This window comes from Phascolarctos cinereus, unplaced genomic scaffold (genome assembly GCF_003287225.1).
Source record: "Phascolarctos cinereus isolate Bilbo 61053 unplaced genomic scaffold, phaCin_HiC Scaffold_9;HRSCAF=440, whole genome shotgun sequence".
In the NCBI taxonomy this organism is placed as follows: domain Eukaryota; kingdom Metazoa; phylum Chordata; class Mammalia; order Diprotodontia; family Phascolarctidae; genus Phascolarctos; species Phascolarctos cinereus.
Genome location: NW_027556402.1, coordinates 247,085,201 through 247,104,899, shown reverse-complemented (window position 1 = coordinate 247,104,899; position 19,699 = coordinate 247,085,201). Strand labels below are relative to the sequence as shown.

Here is a 19,699-nt window from a genome sequence, read left to right as displayed (position 1 = left end):
TTGTTATTAATGTTGTTAATGCTGCCTATTTCATTTTATAATTTTCAAAATATTTTTAGATATACTGTTTGAAATAATATTGATATTAACTTTTGGGCCAGGCAGTTTTCATAATATTCACACAGCACACAAAAGCAAGCTGGATCACACAAAATTATATGTTTTAACCCTGTCTACATAATTTCTGCCTACTTCTGTGGTAGAGCCAGAAGTAGAATTCAAGGCCAGTCAACTTCTTTGTCCAACACATAACTGTATATTGCCTCTTGACTCATTGGTAGAGGAATAGAAAATATGAGTTTATGCACAAAGGCAGTAATGATATTGGTGTATTTGTTGGTCTAGGTTTATCGATCTAAAGATGGAAAAGATCTCAGAGGTCACCCCTCACATTGCAGATGAGGAAAATGAAGCCCAGAAATAATATCACTTGATAATTACAACATAGGTAATAAGATAAGTGTTGAGATTTAAGTCTATCTTCTGAAGCTATAGCCCATGTTTCTTCTGTTATAACATGTTTCCATATTGAACAATCCAAGCTGGCTAAAGAGGTGGCATATTGGCTTCAGGAGTTTTTTAAGGTTCATATAAATTGACCTAGTATTTCAATTAATTGTATTAGTTTTCTTGGCACCTATCATTCCTAAAGAACCTAGAAACCTCCTAATACTGTCCCATCACCACCACTCCCTACATGGAATACTTATGCCTTGAATGTGTTGTGTTTCATGCTCAAATTTAGATATATGACATTATATTTACCAACTTGCCTGTCTCATTTTTCCAGTAAACAGATTTCAGGTGGATGTTGCAGTGGGAATGAGTTGATCAATATTCCAAAACAATGTGTAAAAGAATATAGTCTGGTGAATGAAAAAATAGTAAAATGGGGTAACTTCTTACCATTACTAAATATATCTCTGAATCTAGACATTTAAACATCAGTTAATTGGGGAGATTTTAGGTAACATATCTTCCTGAAGTCATATGATAGAATAAGTTTATTACTGAGCAGCTACTGTGTTTAAGGACACAGTTTGAGAGAAAGAAAATTCTATAAGACTTGACTTTTGCCCTTATGATGCTTAGAACACAGTAGGAGGCACAAGATATACATGCGGGAAAGAATACTCAGGTTAAACAGAGTGTATTTTCTAATTGACAAGTGTCTGGTATGGATCCTGTAATAATCATTCAAGAAATGGAGGAAACATAAAGGCTGGTAATGGAGGGAAAGTTCTACACAGAAGAATGAGAGGAAATAACTTGGCCCTTACAAGAATAGTAGTATTCTGATAACTGAGAAGATTGGAGAAAGCTTTCTAATGTGAAAATAACATGAGCAAAGATAGGCAGACTGAAAGGTACGAAGCAGTAAGGAAGTCTCAGTTGGGATAGTTTATGAATTCTTTTTTTTTTTCTATCCCATATCTTGCATGAAGGCCACTATTCTGGCTGTTAGGGAAAAAAAATTATTAGGTATGATATTAAATGTTGTTCCTGTTGGTACTGAGATTAAGCATGATTTCATGATTTTACCAGGTATATTTACCTAGTTGCATATTTAAATCTAAATATCCAAGAAAAATACTCACAACCTTTTAGTAAGGTTCTTGGTAGATAGGAAGTGCTTCATAATCACTTACTGAGTGATTGTGACTTTCCCCCCCAAAAAAAATAAAGAATATTTTGAAAGATATTATAGAATGTTGAGGAGGAAAATGAAAACATAGCATGTTAAACATCAGAGAAATATTGGATCACAACGTCCAGCCTTTTCTTCTTTACTGAAAGGGTAACTGAGACCATAGAAGTAAAGTGATTGGCTGGTTCTCAATTCATTGTTTCTGCAGGGAGAAGATACAATGGCAAGAGACAATCTCACAGTTGTGGTGGAATTCATTCTCCTGGGATTTTCTGATCTTCCCAAACTCCAAGGGTTTCTCTTTGTGATTTTCTTAAGCATCTATATAAGTATATTAATAGGGAATGGTCTCCTTATTGTCATAACCAAGACTCATCCAGGTCTCCAAACCCCAATGTATTTTTTCCTTGGGAACTTTTCCTTCTTGGAAATCTGTTACACATCAGTCACTCTTCCCCAAATGTTGGCAGATCTCTGGACCCAGAACAGAACTATTTCATTCCTAGCCTGTGCTGTACAAACTTGCTTCCTTTATATTCTGGGAGTGGCAGAGTGCTTGCTCCTGGCTGTGATGGCTCATGATCATTACGTGGCCATCTGTAAGCCTCTCTACTATCCTCTCATCATGAATCGTCGGGTATGTATCCAACTGGTAATGGCATCCTGGATGATTGGGGTGCCAGTACTGGTAGAAGAGACATATCAGATTTTCTGTCTGAATTTTTGTGGTCCAAGCAAACTAAATCACATTTTCTGTGATGCCCCAGCATTACTGGAGTTGGCCTGTGGGGACACATATAAAAGAGAGGTCTCTGTCCATGTTGCTGCATTGGTATTTGTCATAACTCCTTTTCTATTGATACTCTCATCCTATGTCAAAATCATAACTACCATCCTAAGGCTGCCTTCAACCTCAGGGAGATCCAAAGCATTTTCCACCTGCTCCTCCCACCTCATGGTTGTGGGCTTATTCTATGGGTCTGGAAGTATAGTGTATGTGCCGCCAAAATCCAGTCACTCAGCAGGATCAGTCAAAGTGTTTGCTCTTTTCTACACCACTGTGACCCCAATGTTCAACCCCTTGATATACAGCCTGAGAAATAAGGATGTTATTGCTTCAGTGAGAAAACTTTTTCCTAAGTAAATCAGGTCATAGAGCCATGAGCAAAAGGCAAAATATATAAATTCTGGTTTTCTTTTATTTTATTCCACAATTCCTGCAAAAATACACAACTGCTTATTTTTTTTTCCGTTTCAATGAAAATGTATATAAATGAGAGCCAATCAAGAAACTATACTTGAAAATACAAGACACCTGCCTAAAGTTTCTAGTTTTTTTTACTAGATTGTGCAAGTTGAACAAATTGCTATTACTGAAATTATGACAAATATCAATGAGTGCAATCATATTATCATTTCTACTACTTTCCCAATATCATGTGAACTTACCACTTTTCAAAAAACAGTCAATTTAATTGTGTTAGAGAGAGACACAGAGAAAGAGAGAGAGAGAGAGAGAGAGAGAGAGAGAGAGAGAGAGAGAGAGAGACAGAGACAGAGAGAGAGAGAGACAGAGACAGAGACAGAGAAACAGAGACAGAGAGAAAGAGAAAGAGAAACAGACAGACAGAGATCCAGCCAGATATGTGGACAGAAACAAAGAATGAAAAAAAAATTTTAAAAAAGAGCATAGAGAGAGGGAAAGGGAAACAGAAATAGAAAGATTTACTTCCTCATTAGAATAAATCAAGGAACCTTGAAGATTTAAATTTTTTATACTTTCACCATAGTGCCAGTTAGTTTTCTCATTAGCCTAATTATCCTCTTTTAGAGCAAATCACTCTATTTCTTCATTTAAAAATGTTCTCTTTCCACATGGTTTAAAATATTCTGAAATAGAGGAAAGGTTTTCCTCCTGTGAGTGTATTCTGGATCTCTTGACAGTCTACAAACTCAGAAGACATAGTGTCAAATGAGAAAACATTTTATCCAAATATCAAGAAATAAGAATGAATGGTTCTATGAGTATGACTGATGGTGTAACGGTTTCTTCACCTTTATAATATAAATTCATGGAATAAAAAATTTATAAGATACTTTGGAGCCTATGTATTAACATTTGAACTGGAAAAGAATTCCTCTACTGGTGATAAAAGTTCCTTTATTCAAACATGGTCAGGTAGCTGTTTCAGTGGAATCCATAGTCAAGTGCAAGCCCACGTTGCTTTTTCATTTCTCCTTTTCCCCATTTTCCTTCTAAATAGTTCCTTTTGTTATGAGATTTCTTCTTTATATCAAGCATAAAGTTGCTTCTTTGTAATTCTAACCCTTTCTTTATCCATAATACTCTCTAGGGTCGAGCCAAATGCATCTATAACCCTCTGTCCCTCATATATAAGACCTTCAAATCCATGAAAACAACTCTCATTCATCCTTTCAATATTCTCTATTTTAACCACCCCAAGTTTCTTAAATCTCTAAATTGGAATTCTATGCAGATTTTATGCAGTCAAAGCTTTCAATAGCTTTTGTTGCCATAATATTTCACTATGGGTAGTGAATTCGAAGACAATAAAACTATTTAGATATTTCTCTATGTCATTTTTTAAATAATTACTATCTGCTATCTAATCACACCTCAAAAAATCACAAATATTGTACATATTTTCAAACCAAAGCACAAGTTTTAAATGTATCTCTAACATTTTATCATTGGCTCAAATTCCAGTCTGACTACATCTGCTTTTCCTGTTGTATCTGCTCATTTCACCCACTACATGTTAGGACACTGTATAGACTCTCATTTGGAACCAGATGAGGGATCTGACTCCTCCAGCACTTGAATTCCTCTTCCTAGCTTTGTCTGATCTAAGGATGTAATCAGAATAAATACCATGTATTTTAATTTTTGCCATAAAATGGTGTTTGAAATTATAGGCAAGGTAGTACTATAAGTTAATTTTAAATGTAATTGCTTATCTATCAATCGATCTACACACACACACACATATATGTATATATATATATATATATGCATATATATATACATATATATATGTATCTCTGTAGACAGACATATAGATTGAGAGATAGAGATGGAAATAGAGATAGAGTTAAAGAAAGAGATAGGGATAAATTTCCTAAAGTCAAATAAGGAACCTGGAAGCTTTTCAAAATTTCATATTCCATCACCATAATAGTAATATGTTACTTTGATTGTTATTTTAATTTTTTACAGAGCTAATCAATGTATCTATATATCTAGTTATATAGATGTATATGTATGTACATGCATGCATATATGTGTGTGTGTGTATATATATGTACATACCATAACGTATGTATATGCATGTATATAAATACACATACACATACACATACACATAGCACATGTGTATATAGGGACAGCCAGGTGGTCCAGTGGATAGGTACTAATCCTGGAGTCAGAAAGACTCATTTTCCAGAGTTCAAACCCAGCCTCAGACACTTACTATCTGTGTGATCCTGAGCAACTCACTTAACCCAGTCTGCCTCAGTTTCCTCATCTGTAAAATGAGGTGGAGAAGGAAATATCAAACCACTCCAGTATCTTTGCCAAGAAAACTCAAATGGGGTCACAGAGAGTTAGATTTAACTCAACTGAACAATAAATAAATTTTATACATATATATATATATATATATATATACATATGTATGTATATTTATATAGGTATGTGTATATATGTATATATGTGGGTATACGAAGATATGGATTTGCTTTAAAAAAGCATGGCCATAAGTATGTTTATATATAAATTCATATATGTGTGTACTTATGTGTATATAATATAGTGTGTGTGTGTGTGTGCATACACACATATACATAAACACACTGAGCTATATACACATTGTGGTTGCTATTGTTTCACTGTTCAGTTGCGTCTGACTCTTTGTGCTCATGGACTTGTCCACAGGGATTTCTTGGCAAAGATACTGGAGTGGTTTGATGTTTCTTTCTCCACTATGTCCACATTTTACATATGAGGACCTAAGGGAAATGGGATTTAAGTGAGTTGCCAGGGTCATACAGTTAGTAAGCATCTGAGGTCATATTTAAACTCAGATCTTCCCATCTCAGTGTTCTATCCATTTCACAAACCAGCTGACACTAATACGTATATACATCATACATATATATATATATATATATATATATATATAATATATATACACATATACACACACACACACACGTGTATATATACATACTTATATGTATGTCTGTTAAAATGAATGTATATTTAAATGCATATATACATGTGCACATACATTATGTGCATTTGTTCTTATGTACGAGTACAGACATAACACACATTGTGCACATAAGCATATGTACACTATATATAATATGTATTGTACATAGTATATTATATGTATGGCAATTTATATATATATATATATATATATATAAAAACAATGTGTATGTGTATATATAAACAGACATCTATACACGTACACCTCTTTTTCTCTGTATGTATGTGGGTGTGCATATATACAAATATAACAACATACATGCATACACACACATAAAAAGATATGCAACATAATACACATTCATCTATATTTAGATATGTGAATTTGCTTGCATAAACCGCACATAATCACATACACCTAAATTAGGTTTGCATGTACACATAAATGTATATATGCACGTATACTGTGTGGAGAATATAGAGTATAAAATATTTAATACACTGTAAAAACTATATGTTATAATATATGTAGTATGTCATACACAAATCATATATAAAATGACATATATATAACACATACAGTGAAATATATACATGCGTGTCTATATGCATGTTTGTATATTTATATGCATATATAAATATATGCATATGTGTTTGCTCATGTATGTATGTGTGTGTAAGATGATTGTGGTATATAGTTATTGTGTATATGTAGACATTTGTGTATGTATGAATATTTATTTTGTACACACATACATTTAACATTATACATGTTTATATATATCACTCCATATACTGTATACTAAATATATTTCTTATATACATTTCTGTTCCATGTTATGCTATAGATATACGAAGGTATGAAAACATAGCATACACTTATGCTGAAATCTACATTATATTTATATATAGTGCTCATGTACAATGTATATACAGTATCCAATGTATAGACAATAAACAGGAAGAACTTGAGGTCCTAATGAATAGAATAGAAGTTATTCTCTTAGTATCTCAGACACTTAGCGAAATGAAACCCATAATTGACCACGGCTCCATGTTGTTCATCCTTTGTTGCTAAATAGGAGCAATGACATCAGGAGGGTGATGTCTTGACTTGCAAGCAAACTGAATTTAAGTAAGGCAGAGCTGTGAAAAGTCCTCAGCCTCCCTCTCTCCTCCAGAGTCAATGGAGTCCAGTGGCAAGACCTAGGTCAGGGTGACTGGTGATGTCCCTCCTGCCCCCTCAACCCCCATGAATAGGTATGCCTTACTCAAAAGAAATAGAATTGATGAAATGTTATATACATATTAGGAAATATAGGAATCAGAAAGGGTGAGCATGATAGGATACGTACATGTAGGTACATGAAGAAATAAACATCAATATGGTACCTACATGTAGGAACATAAAGAAATAAACACATTATTGTACTATACTATAGATCACATAGACAGAAACAAGGAAACTATGATATGTTTGGAAACAGGTCATAATACTGGAACAGAAATCTAATATATTAGTGGTAAAGGATTTCAATTATCCAGACATTAGCATCTATTGGCTCTCTTCTCTGTCTCTCTCTGTCTCTGTCCTCCTCACTTTCTCAGTCTTTCTCTCTCTCTCTCTCTCTCTCTCTCTCTCTCTCTCTCTCTCTCTCTCTCTGTTTTTATCTCAGTCTCCCCCACCTTTGTTTCTCTCTCTTTCTCTGTCTCTCTGTTTATTCTCTCTTTCTCTATTGGTCTCTCTCTTCTATCTCTGTCTCTGTCTCTCTGTCTCTTTCTCCAGTAGCAGAGTGATACAGTTCAGGAGACCTTACAGTATATCAGTCAGTCAGATGACAAAGGGTAAACAACAAGGTGAGAGCATTTTAGGATGCAGTGGTAGGTCAAGTGATACAGCCTGGGGTTCCTCCATCCGGATTAGTTGGTGACCCACTGCCCACCCAAGTGCTGTGAATAGCCTTCTCATCCATTCTTGGTGGAGGATTGTGGGGATCGTTTATTCTGATCTTCTTCTTTGAAGCAAATTGGGGGACAGAGAAGAGAAATATCTTACTGACAGTTATCCAGAAAAGAAATAGTGGAACTGAGATTTAAGCCCATATCCTCTGATTCATAATCATGTGGTCCTAGCCCTTCCTCTATTCTTCCATATACTACGAGTGTACTAGTGTGCCTTGCCAAGACCTGGAATAATTATGCCAAAAGTTTCCTTTAGGAATAGGAAGCTACATAGGAGAATGTTTGGTCTAAGATACTGGAGTTGCATTTCTCTCAGTAGTTGAATAGTAAAAAAAAAAAAAATCAATGGGATAATTGCTTAATTCCCTCAATTATAGGGAATGAAAATGGCTTAAAAACACCATTCTTTGCTAACTGCTTTTCTCACTATAACACTATGATGGAAGGAATGAAAAATAATATCATTTCTATTTTACAAATCAGGAAAATAATATGGGGAAAAGAACAAACCTTAAAATAATCAGATATTTAGGTATCTTCAGATCTAAGGTGTCAATATAGTCCCTTGACTCATGGATAGGATTCATTCTCATTAAGGGCTGTTTAGATGACATTCTCTCTCATTACAGAATAATAGATGCCATGGGAGAGGAAAGATCCCAAGAGAACTGAAAAGGGCAGAAAGCATTTCTTCTAAAAAGGAGTGCCAGATGACTTCAACTAAAAGATAATTTTAAGAAGACAGTTCCCCTATGTGGGGTGTCTTGGTGCTTTTTGATATGTTGTGATGACTAAAGGAGAATTACGGCCTTGTGGAAAGAGTGTTCCAGTCATGGGAACCTCAATTTAAAATTCTCACTCTAGAACTGGATGGCTTTGGAATTTTGGGCAAAGTAATTGAGATCCATTAAGTCTCAGTCTCTTAATCTCCAAAATCAGAATTTCTATGATACCTGCATTATAGTGCTCTTGAAATAAAGTGGCAGGTTGTGTAAACATTAAAGTCCTTTATGAATATAAGTTATTATATGCCTCTACTCTTTTTAGTATAATCTTTGAAGAAGGAAAGAGATGAATAATATGACAATTCTATGTAAAAAAGGTAAGTGTGAGCTCTTTTGCTGTCCCATCTTCAAGTTCTTTGATCTGAAGGGGATCTGAAGAATCCCTTATCTATGATCTTTGTGACAGCTTTGGTTTTATGATCCTACTCAGAGATAGAGATTCAGGAAAGAGATTACCCAGGGAATGAAAAAAAAAAATTATGCTTGTGGAATATTTCTGACATCTCTACCAAACAAGGAATGTGTGGGGGAGGAGGGGGATTTCACCAGGACTCAGCAAAGTGGCTAAATAGAAATTCAGGTACTTTGCTTTACAATTGCTTCACTTTTTCTGCCTTATATCTTTTAATCCAATCATTTCTCAGAATATTCCACCCACTTAATTTCCTATTTAACAAAGAAAAATAGTTAAGCAAAGGAAAATATCAGGGCAACCCCACATAATGACTAATGTAATATTCCATATTTGTGCTCCTCTTAACCCACACTGATCAAAGGAAGGAAGTAGGCTTCTTTCCCAGGATCAAGCATTTTTAGTACAATTAATCTGAATCCATCTTCCTGATATTGTGCTCTCCCACCTTTCTCAATTTACAATATAGTAGACATTGTGGATATTGTCCTGGATCTGCTCTTTTTGCTCTCTCTCTCACTTCATTTCCTCCCTCAAAAAAGTCTCCCCAAATATTTTTATTTTCTCCCACTCTTATCCTTATATGGCAATATTTAAAAATTGCAACATGATGCTTTTTCTTTTGTTTAGTCATTCCCTGAATTGTCCTTCTATTTGTTATTGTTGTTGTTGTTTTATTTTCAGCTACAGTTTTCTGAATATTTTGGAATGTGTGGGATCTTTCTTTCTAGCATTGATTTTTTTTAAGTATATGCCCTGGTAATCAGATTTGGTAGGGAAAGACCCTCAGGGTTTCTGGCCAAAACAGAAACAATTACATTTACCTTCTTTCTGAGCCAATCAGGGCCCAAACAATGACCAAGAGACCTTGGCCTTGGACCTACTGTTGGCCAATCAATGACAGCCTGAGTGATTTGGAGTTAAGGCTGGTCTTTAAGAAAGAAAAAAAAGTTTCAGAGATTAAAAGTTGCATTCCTTTTGGGTACCTGTAGGTAAAGGTGTGATACCATATGTGGGCAGAAAGGAATGAAGGAAGGAGGAAATAAGGAGGAAGGAAGGAAGGAAGGAAGGAAGGAAGGAAGGAAGGAAGGAAGGAAGGAAGGAAGGAAGGAAAGAAGGAAGGAAGGGGGAGAGAAAGAGAGACTGAGAAAGACGCAGAGACAGAGAGAGACAGTCAGACAGAGAGAAAGAAAATTGTGTTTATCCCCCACTGGGCATCTCCTTTTCAACTCACAGAGGTTGTTTCTCCTTCATTCTGGAAAAGGACCATGATGCCATGACATATAAGTGAAGTGGATATAAGTGAGGTAGGTTGGGTATAAGTGAGGTAGGGCTGTGCAAAGTCAGCAGCCTCACTTTCTCCTCGGATGCTGTATGGGCCCAGTATCCAGACATAGATCAGGACACCTGGAGATGGCCCAGGTTCAATGGTGGGACCTTGGCCTTTTCAAGCTAAGGTATTTAACAGGTCTTAGTTTGACTGAGGTAACACCCATTCAGTGATTAAGGCTTAATAAGAAGTGGGCAGAGAATGATTTTAAACCCTTTAGCTGGACCAAAGTGTGGGAAGAGTTTGGTGGCTTTTCATGCACAGTCCCAACTGCTTTGGCAGAATGCTTGGATGAATTAACAGCTTCTTAAGTAGGATATCATTATTCTTATTGTCTCACTGAAGCTCCATAATTGACTTTTTCTAAACATTTTCACCTTAGACAATTTCCTGGATATAAGGTGAAGACAGAGTTGTATTCATCTTTATTTTCCTATTATTAGTGATTTATGGGATGGTGATTAATAATTAATAACACTTTCTGCTTACTGGACATATTAACTATTGGAACATAAGGGTTAGTATTCTTATTTTTGCCAATTATATATATATATATATATATATATATATATATATATATATATGTATATATATATATATATATATGTATATATATATGTGTGTGTGTGTGTGTGTGTGTTTGTGAGTAATATCAAACTTTATAAAAATATATACAGTTTTTCCAGTGAATAGTTTATTTTTATTCAAATTTCACTGAATTGTTTGTGTATTTGTTTAATTTTTATTTAATGTAGTCAAAATTGTAGAGGTAATAGATGTACAGGTAGCAGCAGTCAGCTAGGTGGTGCAGTGGACAGAGTGCTCGGTCTGAAGTCAGGAAAACTCATTTTGGTTAGTTCAAATCAGGCCTCAGACACTTACTAACTGTGTGACCCTAGGCAAGACACTCAATTCTTTTTGCCTCAGTTTTCTCATCTGTAAAAATCAGTCGGAAAAAGGAAATGGCTAATCACTCCAGTACCTTTAGCAGGAAAACCCTAAATGAGGTCACAAAGAGTTGGACATGAGTGAAATGAAGGAACAGTAACAGGTAGGTATGCTCGTCTTGTTTTCAGGAGAACCTAGGCTGAAATAGCCAATTCTTATACTATATATGAAACCTGGCAACTAAATTAGCTACTTTTCCTCATCTATAAAATGGAGGTATTTCATTTTATGGTATATTATACTACTTAGAGTAGTACTTACATTGTTACATTTTTCATATTGGTGACATGAGAATTCATATTAAATGAAAAGTTATGATGTGAAGTTGCCTTACAAATTTTAAAGAACTATGAAAATGTTAGCTGTTACATGATCTCTCCTGAGCCAATAGATATGAACTGTACTTTATGTTTTTCTCTTCCTCCATTAATCATCCCAGCTACCACCACCGAAAAAGGTAATATTTTAGGCTTAGGTAGTTTATCCATTTGCTTACTGCTTCTATATAAACAATTGATTTTAATGATAAAGTATCTAAAATTCCTTACAAGGAGTTGTTCAAAAGATTGCAAGATTCTTGTTGGAAACTGGGATAGAAAGCATTGCTCCACTTCTTTAATGACTCTAAACTAGAATTTTCAGTTTACTATCTCAATCTATTATTTCAGAGAATCACTGCTGGCTTCAACTAAATTTAATCAAAATACAACAAGCACACACAATATTTGTGTACACATATGTGTGTGCATGCACACACACACTTCCACACTTCCCCTCTCTCTCTCATATATACACACACACACACACACAATCAATGTAATATATATAATGTATACATGTATGTATATAAAATATGTAGTTGGAATGACCATATTAGATTTATAAGAAATAAGGATAATGCTTAGAGATGTTTGGTTATAATAGAAAAGTAAGATGCCTGGATTTTTCAAATGTTCTTTTGTCCTATTATTGGCTATGGAGATTTATCTTTGGCAAAGGTAGAAAAAAATGGCCTTTAGAAGACTGAAACTCACTGGAAGTAGGAGCATAGAAATTTAAACTTTAGAGTTAACGATGACTTATTAGAACTAAAAGACCCAGACAGACTATATCCCAAGGTTACAAGAAAAGAACTGTCTCATATGATTAGTAAGTAATCAAATCCAATTATTTCTGAAGGATCTTGGAGACAGTAGGATTAATGAAGTACTTTAGAAAATCAAATGCTATCTCTAATCTGAAAGCAGAGAAGAACGTGGAAGTTATATACTAGATGTTAGCAAACACAATTTTTATTTCTGGGGAATATGTGTGAAATACTACAATAAGGATAGTTACTGAACATATCAAAACTAAAGTGTCATTTTCAAACAGAAGGAATGGTTTCATTAAGAAAAGATTCTAATAAACTAGACTTTTTTTTTCTTGATGTAATTAGTAAACTAGTAGATGCAAGGAATGCTCTAGGTAATATTTTACTTATATTTAACAAATCATGTAAAAAGTTTTCATAGTGTCAATTATTCCTTGGTAGCTTCTCTAGGGAGATCAAGGATAGGAAAAAGTTCAACATATACAATCATACTCATAAAAGCTCTTTCACAAAGAACTACTTTATGTAGTCACAAAATAATATCCTATTATAAAGACATAATAACATGATTGTTATTTGAGTTGTATGCTTTCTTCTGAAGTCCATCTAATGATAATGACACTAATATTAATTATAGTGATGTTGATGCTACCTGGAATATCTATACTATTTTACAATTTTAGAATGTTTTTAGATATAATCTGAAATGATCTTTTTTATGTAGTTTCTTTTTACTTTTTCTTTTTCATATTTAGTATTTTATTTTCCCCCAATTACATGTAAAAACTATTTTACATTAATTTTTAAAACTTTGAGCTCTAAATTATCTCTCTTTTCCATCCCCAACATTGCTTCACTGAGAAGGCAAGCAATTCAATACAGGTTTTACCTGGGTAGTCATGCAAAGCATTTACATATTAGTCCTGTTGTAAAAAAAAAATAACATAGGCCAAACAAACAAACAAAAACAAAACCTCAAGATATATAAAGTTAAAAAAAATGCTTCCATCTGCATTCACATGCTATTAGCTCTTTCTCTGGGATGGATAGCATTTTTCATCATAAGTCCTTCAGAGTTGTCTTGGATCATTGTACTGCTAATAATAGCTAAGTCATTCACAATTAATCATCTTATAATATTACTGTTACTTTTTACACAGTATATTCCACTTCACATCAGCTCATGTAAGTCTTTACAGGTTTTTCTGAGAGTATCCTGCACATCATTTCTTATAGCGCAATAGAGTTCCATCACAATCACACAGCACAATTTGTTCAGCCATTCCACCATTGATGGGCATCTCCTCAATTCCAGTTCTTTGCCACCACTAAAGAGTTGCTATAAATATTTTTGTACATATTTTTTATTTCTCTTTTTTCTGATACAAACCAAATAGTGGTTTTTTTCTGTGTTAAAAGATATGCATGGCTTTAAAGTTTTTTGGGTATACTTCTAAGTTGATCCAAAGAATTGTTGAATCAGTTCAGAACTCCACCAATAGTGCATTAATGTCACATTTTTATCACATCCTCTCCAATATTTGTCATTTTTCTTTTCTGTCCCATTATCCAATTTAATAGGGATGAGGGAGTACCTCAGAATTGTTTTAATTTGCATTTCTCCAATCAATGGGGATTTAGAACATTTTTTTTTGCATATGACTATAAATAACTTTCATTACTTCATCTGGAAACTGTTCATATTTTTTGATCATTTATCAATTGGAGAATGGCTCTTTTTTTTTTTTTATAAATTTGACCCAGTTCTCCACATAATTGAGAAATAAGGTCTTTATCAAAGAAATTTGCTTCAATTTTTTCACAGTTATGATTGCTAAATGTATTTCCCTCCATCCTATTCCTTATACATTTATTCTATTCTTTCTCTCTCCTTTCACCCTGTCCCTCCTCAAAAATGTTTTGCTTCTGACTACCACCTCCCCTAAACTGCCCTCCCTTCTATAAACTCCCTCCTCTTATTCCCTTTCCCTCCTACTTTCCTATAGGGTAAGATAGATTTCTATACCCAGTTGAGTGTGTTTGTTATTCTCTCTTTGAGCCAATTTTGATGAGAGTAAGGTTCACTCACTCCCCCTTTTTGCTCCCCATCTTCCCCTCCACTGTTAAAGCTTTTTCTTGTCTCTTTTAGGTAAGATTATTTACCCCATTCTACCTCTACCTTTCCTTTTCTCCCAGTGCATTTATCTTTCTCATTTCTTAACTTAATTTAATTTTTTTTAGTTATCATCCTTTCATATTCAAGTCACACCTGTGCCCTCTGTCTATATATACATTATCTTTGGCTAGAAAAAATGTTTCACCGCATCCTTTTGTGGGTACTGCTGCTCCAGGAATGGTTTTGTGGCATTATTTAAAGGTGTTTGGAAGGGTTCTGGGGAGAGCTCAGGGAGCAGTTGCCTTTTCTCTTCCGTCTTGGCTCACCGTCTGAAATAATCCTGATGTTAACCTTTAGGAGAGGCAGTGTTGGTAACATTCAATACAAGAACAAGCTGAGGCAAAGAAAATTAAATGTTTTACCCCTGGCTATACAATTTCAGTCTGATAGAGCAGAAGCAGAATTCGAGGCCAGTAAACTTCTTCCAACACGTAAGTGTATACTGTCTTCTTACTCATTGTCACAGAAATAAGAAGTATGACTAAATACTAAAAGGCAGGAATGGCACTGGTGTGCTTCCTCGAGCAAAGATGGCCGAGTAAGAAGTAAGTCGCTCCCACTGTCCCTTATTAATCTCTGAAAGCCCAGAAAATATTGCCCCAGGAAAAACCCTGGAACAGCTGAACCAAAAGAAAGACAGGGTGCAGCAGTCTGGTAGCCCAGGTAGATCAAGAGATTAGAGGGAAAGGCCCCTCTTGCCTTGGGGCAGGGGAAACAGTGCAGAAAAGGAGGAGTTGCAGCAAGCTAGCAGAAAGCCCCACCTCTGCATACCAGGGGGAGATCCTGAAACCCAGGTGGTGGAGCAGGCAAACCCCAATACCAGGACCCGCGAGTGCCTCAGCATGGGCAGGGAAATCAGTGGGAACAGGCTCTGAAAACCACCATATACCCCCGTGTTCTACAGCAGCCGAGTCTCCCAGGGCCTCAACAAAACTCTGGGAAGCACAACTCCAGGAGGGAAAGCCCGAGGCGGAGAGACATCCTGCAGCACGGAAACATCCATCTGCCGGGAGCCAAAGACAGGAGCAAAAGGCCCAGGTAGGCTTGCGTCCTCCAGGAGGGAAAGCCCCAGGCGGAGAAACATCCTGCAGCACGGAAACATCCATCTGCCAGGAGCCAAAGACAGGAGCAAAAGGCCCAGGTAGGCTTGCATCCTCCAGGAGGGAAAGCCCCAGGTGGAGAAACACCCTGCAGCAGGGAAGCATCCATCTGCCAGGAGCCAAAGACAGGAGCAAAAGGCCCAGGTATGCTTGCATCCTCCAGGGGCCACACTGAGAGTTCCAGTGCTGCTGATTCCAGCCCAACACCAGATAAGCTGCCATAACCCTATAGCCTCCAAGTGCCAGCATCTGAGGCCACAACACACAAAGCCGGTGAGCAGGCCCCATGCTTACAGCACAAAAGGTTTGTGTCAGTGCCCCCTGTTCCCTCTCAGCCGAGCTCAAATTTTATGTTGTTATTTATGTATTTATTTATCTATTTATTCACTTATTTATTTATTTCTTTGTTTGTTTGTTTTTTAAGGACAGGGAATAAGTAAACACCATGAGCAAAAAGAAACATGCCATAGATTCTTATTATGGGGACAGTGAAGATCAAGGCAAAAATTCTAAAGAGAACAACATTGTCAACAAACCCACATCTGAAACCTCAAAAGGGAAAATGAACTAGTCTGAAGACCAAAAAGCCTTATCGGAAGAGCTCAAGAAGGATTTGAAAAGTCAAATAAGAGAGGTAGAAGAATGGCATTGGTGTATTAATTGGTCTAGCCTGAAGATCTCAAAGATGGAAGGGATCTCAAAGGTCATCCCTCACATAACAGATGAAGAAAATGAGATTCAGAAATGGTAAGTTGTCTGTTAACTGCAGCATAAGTAATAAGATTACATTTTGTGATTTGAACCCATCTTTAAATCCAGAGGCAATATTTCTTCCATTGTGACCTGTTTCCACATTGAACAATCCAAGGGGCTAAAGAGGTATGTTCAGAAGATTTTTTTTTTTCAGAAAGAAAAGTAGAAGATAATTTTTGGGGAATTCACAACTTCTCTCAGTATTTCAGTAAGTGGTATCAGTTCTTTTGGCACCTACCATCCTTCAAACATGTAGTACTCTCCTAATACTTCCTGATTACTCCCACATCCTACATGGAACAGTTTTGCCTGGCCTGTGTCCAGTTTATGCTGAAGTTGAAATATATGAAATATAATTTACCAACTTGCCTATTTCATTCTTCCAGCAAACAGGTCTCAGGTGCATGTTGCAGTAGGAATGAGCTGATCAAGATTCCACATGAAACTGTAAAAAGAGACTATAGTCCAATTAATGAAAAGATATTAAAACAAGATGACTTGTTACCATTACTGAATGAATCTGTAAATCTAGAATTTCAAACAGCTCTCAGCAAGGCAAATATTTTAGGTGAGCACATATGCTTGAAATCATATTACAGAGAAAATTTGTTCCACCTAACAAGCTGTTTTTGAGTAACTGCTGAGTGTGACACAGTTTAAGAGAAACAAAATTATATATGGTATGGCGTCTTCCATTAAGATGCTTAGAACACAGTGGAAGGCACAGGATGTACACATGGAAAAGAACACTCATGTTTTACTAAGCAAATATATTTGGTGTGGATTCCGCAATATGGTAGCTTAAGAAAGAAAGAAAATATATGCAGCTGGGTATGGCCAGAACATTTTACTCAAAAAAGTGGGAGTAAATAAGGTGGACTCTGAAAAAATGGTAGAATTCTGATAAGCCAAGAAAACTGGAGAAATTTTCTAGGAAGGAAAAAAAAATCTATCTATCTATATATGTGTATATATGCATATGTGTGTATTTATAAGTACATGTATACATGTGTGTATGTATGTGTATATGTGTGTGTGTGTATATATATGAATATATATATATATATATATATATATATATATATATATATACATATGCAGAGAGAGAGAGAGAGAGAGAGAGAGAGAGAGAGAGAGAGAGAGAGAGAGAATAAAGGTAAAGGTAGATAGGCTTAAAAGTACAAAGCAATAAGGAATATCCTAGTTGGGATAATTCGCAGTATGTCCTTTTTTGCTACATATTGTCTTACATAGATGCTGTTTTTCCTGCTGTCTGGATATTAGTATTAAAAAAACAAACAGAAATATTAGGCATGTGGTAGATAGTATTCCTGTTGACATTGATGAAATTAAGATTTTACAGATTGTATTAGTTATTTTTCTCTGCTTCTATTTCTCCATCCAAAAATCCATGGTTCTTGATAGATAGGAACTCTTTATAATCCTTTATTGAATAATTTGGACGTTTCCTCCAAAGAATAGAGGTCTTAAAGTATATAATAGAGAATGTTACAAAGGGAGATTCAAACATAATATATTAAACACAGAAAGGAAGCTATCAGATCATATAATCTAAACTTCCCCTCTTTGCTAAGAGAGGAACTGAGGACAAGAGAAGAAAAGTGATTAGGTGTTTTTGATTTATCATTTTTTGCAGGCCGAACAAGGACAGAATGGCAGGGGACAACCTCACAGTTGTGATGGAATTCATTCTTCTGGGATTTTCTGATCTTCCCAAACTCCAAGGGATTCTCTTTGCGATATTCTTAGTTGTCTACCTAAGTATACTGCTAGAAAATAGCCTCCTCATTTTCTTAACCAAGATTGACTCAGGTCTCAAAACCCCAATGTATTTTTTCCTTGGGAACTTTTCCTTCTTGGAAATCTGTTACACATCAGTCACTCTCCCCAGAATGCTGGCAGATCTCTGGACCCAAAAGAGAAATATTTCATTCCTAGCCTGTGCTGTACAAACTTGCTTCTTTTTTATTCTGGGGGTGGCAGAATGCTTGCTCCTGGCTGTGATGGCTTACGATCGTTATGTGGCCATTTGTAAGCCTCTCTATTATCCTCTCATCATGAATCACAAGGTATGTGTCCAACTAGTTGTGGCTTCCTGGATGATTGGGGTCCCAGTACTGATAGAGCAGACATATCAGATTTTCTCTCTGAACTTTTGTGGTCCTAACAAAATCAACCATATCTTCTGTGATGCCTCACCTTTATTCAAATTGGCCTGTGGGGACACATATAAGATAGAAATCTCTGTCCATGTTGTTGCCCAGTTATTCATCCTAACTCCTTTTCTGTTTATACTTGCATCATACATCAAAATCGTTACTACCATCCTGAAATTGCCTTCAACCTCAGGGAGATCCAAAGCCTTCTCCACCTGCTTCTCCCACCTCATGGTGGTGGGCTTATTCTATGGGTCTGGAAGTATTGTGTATTTCCAGCCCAAATCTGGTCACTCAGCAGGATCAGTCAAAGTGTTTGCTCTTTTCTACACCACTGTGACCCCAATGTTCAACCCTTTGATATACAGCCTGAGAAATAAGGATGTCCTTGCCGCACTGAGAAAACTACTTCCTAAATGAATCAAGTCATGAAGCAATGTTAAGTATGTAAACAATGCTTTTCTCTTCTTTCATTCCACAATTCCTACAAAAATGTACGTTTTTTTAATTTTTCTATTGCACTGAAAACCCACTCAAATGAGAGCCCCTGAAGACATTCTATTTGAAAAATAAGACACCTACCTAAAATTGCCTCTTATGTTGAACAATTTGCCATTATTTAAATGATGACTAAAATTAACAAACAATTTTAGTTCACTCATACTGTGCTTTCTATATGTTTCTTAGTAACATATAAATTTAAGATCTTTTAAAAATATCAATGGCTATGTGCTGGAAAATGGAGAGAGAGAGAGACAGAGAGAGAGAGAGAGAGAAAGAGAGACAGAGAGAGAAAGAGAGACAGAGAAAAGAGGTAAACAGAAAAGAGAAATCATAAGGGTCTTATTAAGACTGAACTGTTTATATTTTTTCATAGAAAGATGATATTTGTTACAGATGAGTCCTTTGTCAGTATTAGAGTAGCTCGAGGGAAAAAATTATATGTATATAGATAGATAGATAGATAGATAGATAGATAGATAGATAGATAGATAGATAAAGGACACAGGGTGAATTGAAGGTGAAGGGGTGATATCTGGAGAATAAAATTAAGGGGTGAGAGAGGAATATAAAGGGAGAA

General features: G+C 35.7%; 2 protein-coding genes across 3 annotated transcripts; both read left to right on the top strand.

Annotated features, from left to right (window-relative positions):
- The first annotated feature begins 1,856 nt into the window (after nucleotides 1-1,856).
- LOC110199674 (olfactory receptor 10AG1-like) lies at nucleotides 1,857-2,792 on the top strand. Its single transcript, XM_020974554.1, has one exon. It carries the CDS (start codon nucleotides 1,869-1,871, stop codon nucleotides 2,790-2,792), a length of 924 nt encoding a protein of 307 aa, XP_020830213.1. The 5' UTR covers nucleotides 1,857-1,868.
- A 13,506-nt stretch (nucleotides 2,793-16,298) lies between these two features.
- LOC110199639 (olfactory receptor 10AG1-like) lies at nucleotides 16,299-19,038 on the top strand. 2 transcript variants are annotated; one of them, XM_078148270.1, is made up of 2 exons: nucleotides 16,299-16,318; nucleotides 18,126-19,038. In XM_078148270.1, exon 2 carries the CDS (start codon nucleotides 18,142-18,144, stop codon nucleotides 19,036-19,038), a length of 897 nt encoding a protein of 298 aa, XP_078004396.1. In that variant the 5' UTR covers nucleotides 16,299-16,318; nucleotides 18,126-18,141. The 2 variants fall into 2 exon arrangements, with proteins under 2 accessions (XP_078004396.1, XP_020830177.1); XM_020974518.2 differs by lacking the exon at nucleotides 16,299-16,318 and having other exon boundaries at nucleotides 18,115-19,038.
- The last annotated feature ends 661 nt before the right edge of the window (nucleotides 19,039-19,699 follow it).

Excerpts from the sequence above, each read along its gene's own strand:
- LOC110199639 (XM_020974518.2), top strand. The coding sequence starts at position 18,115 with ATGGCAGGGGACAACCTCACAGTTGTGATGGAATTCATTCTTCTGGGA.
- LOC110199674 (XM_020974554.1), top strand. The coding sequence starts at position 1,869 with ATGGCAAGAGACAATCTCACAGTTGTGGTGGAATTCATTCTCCTGGGA.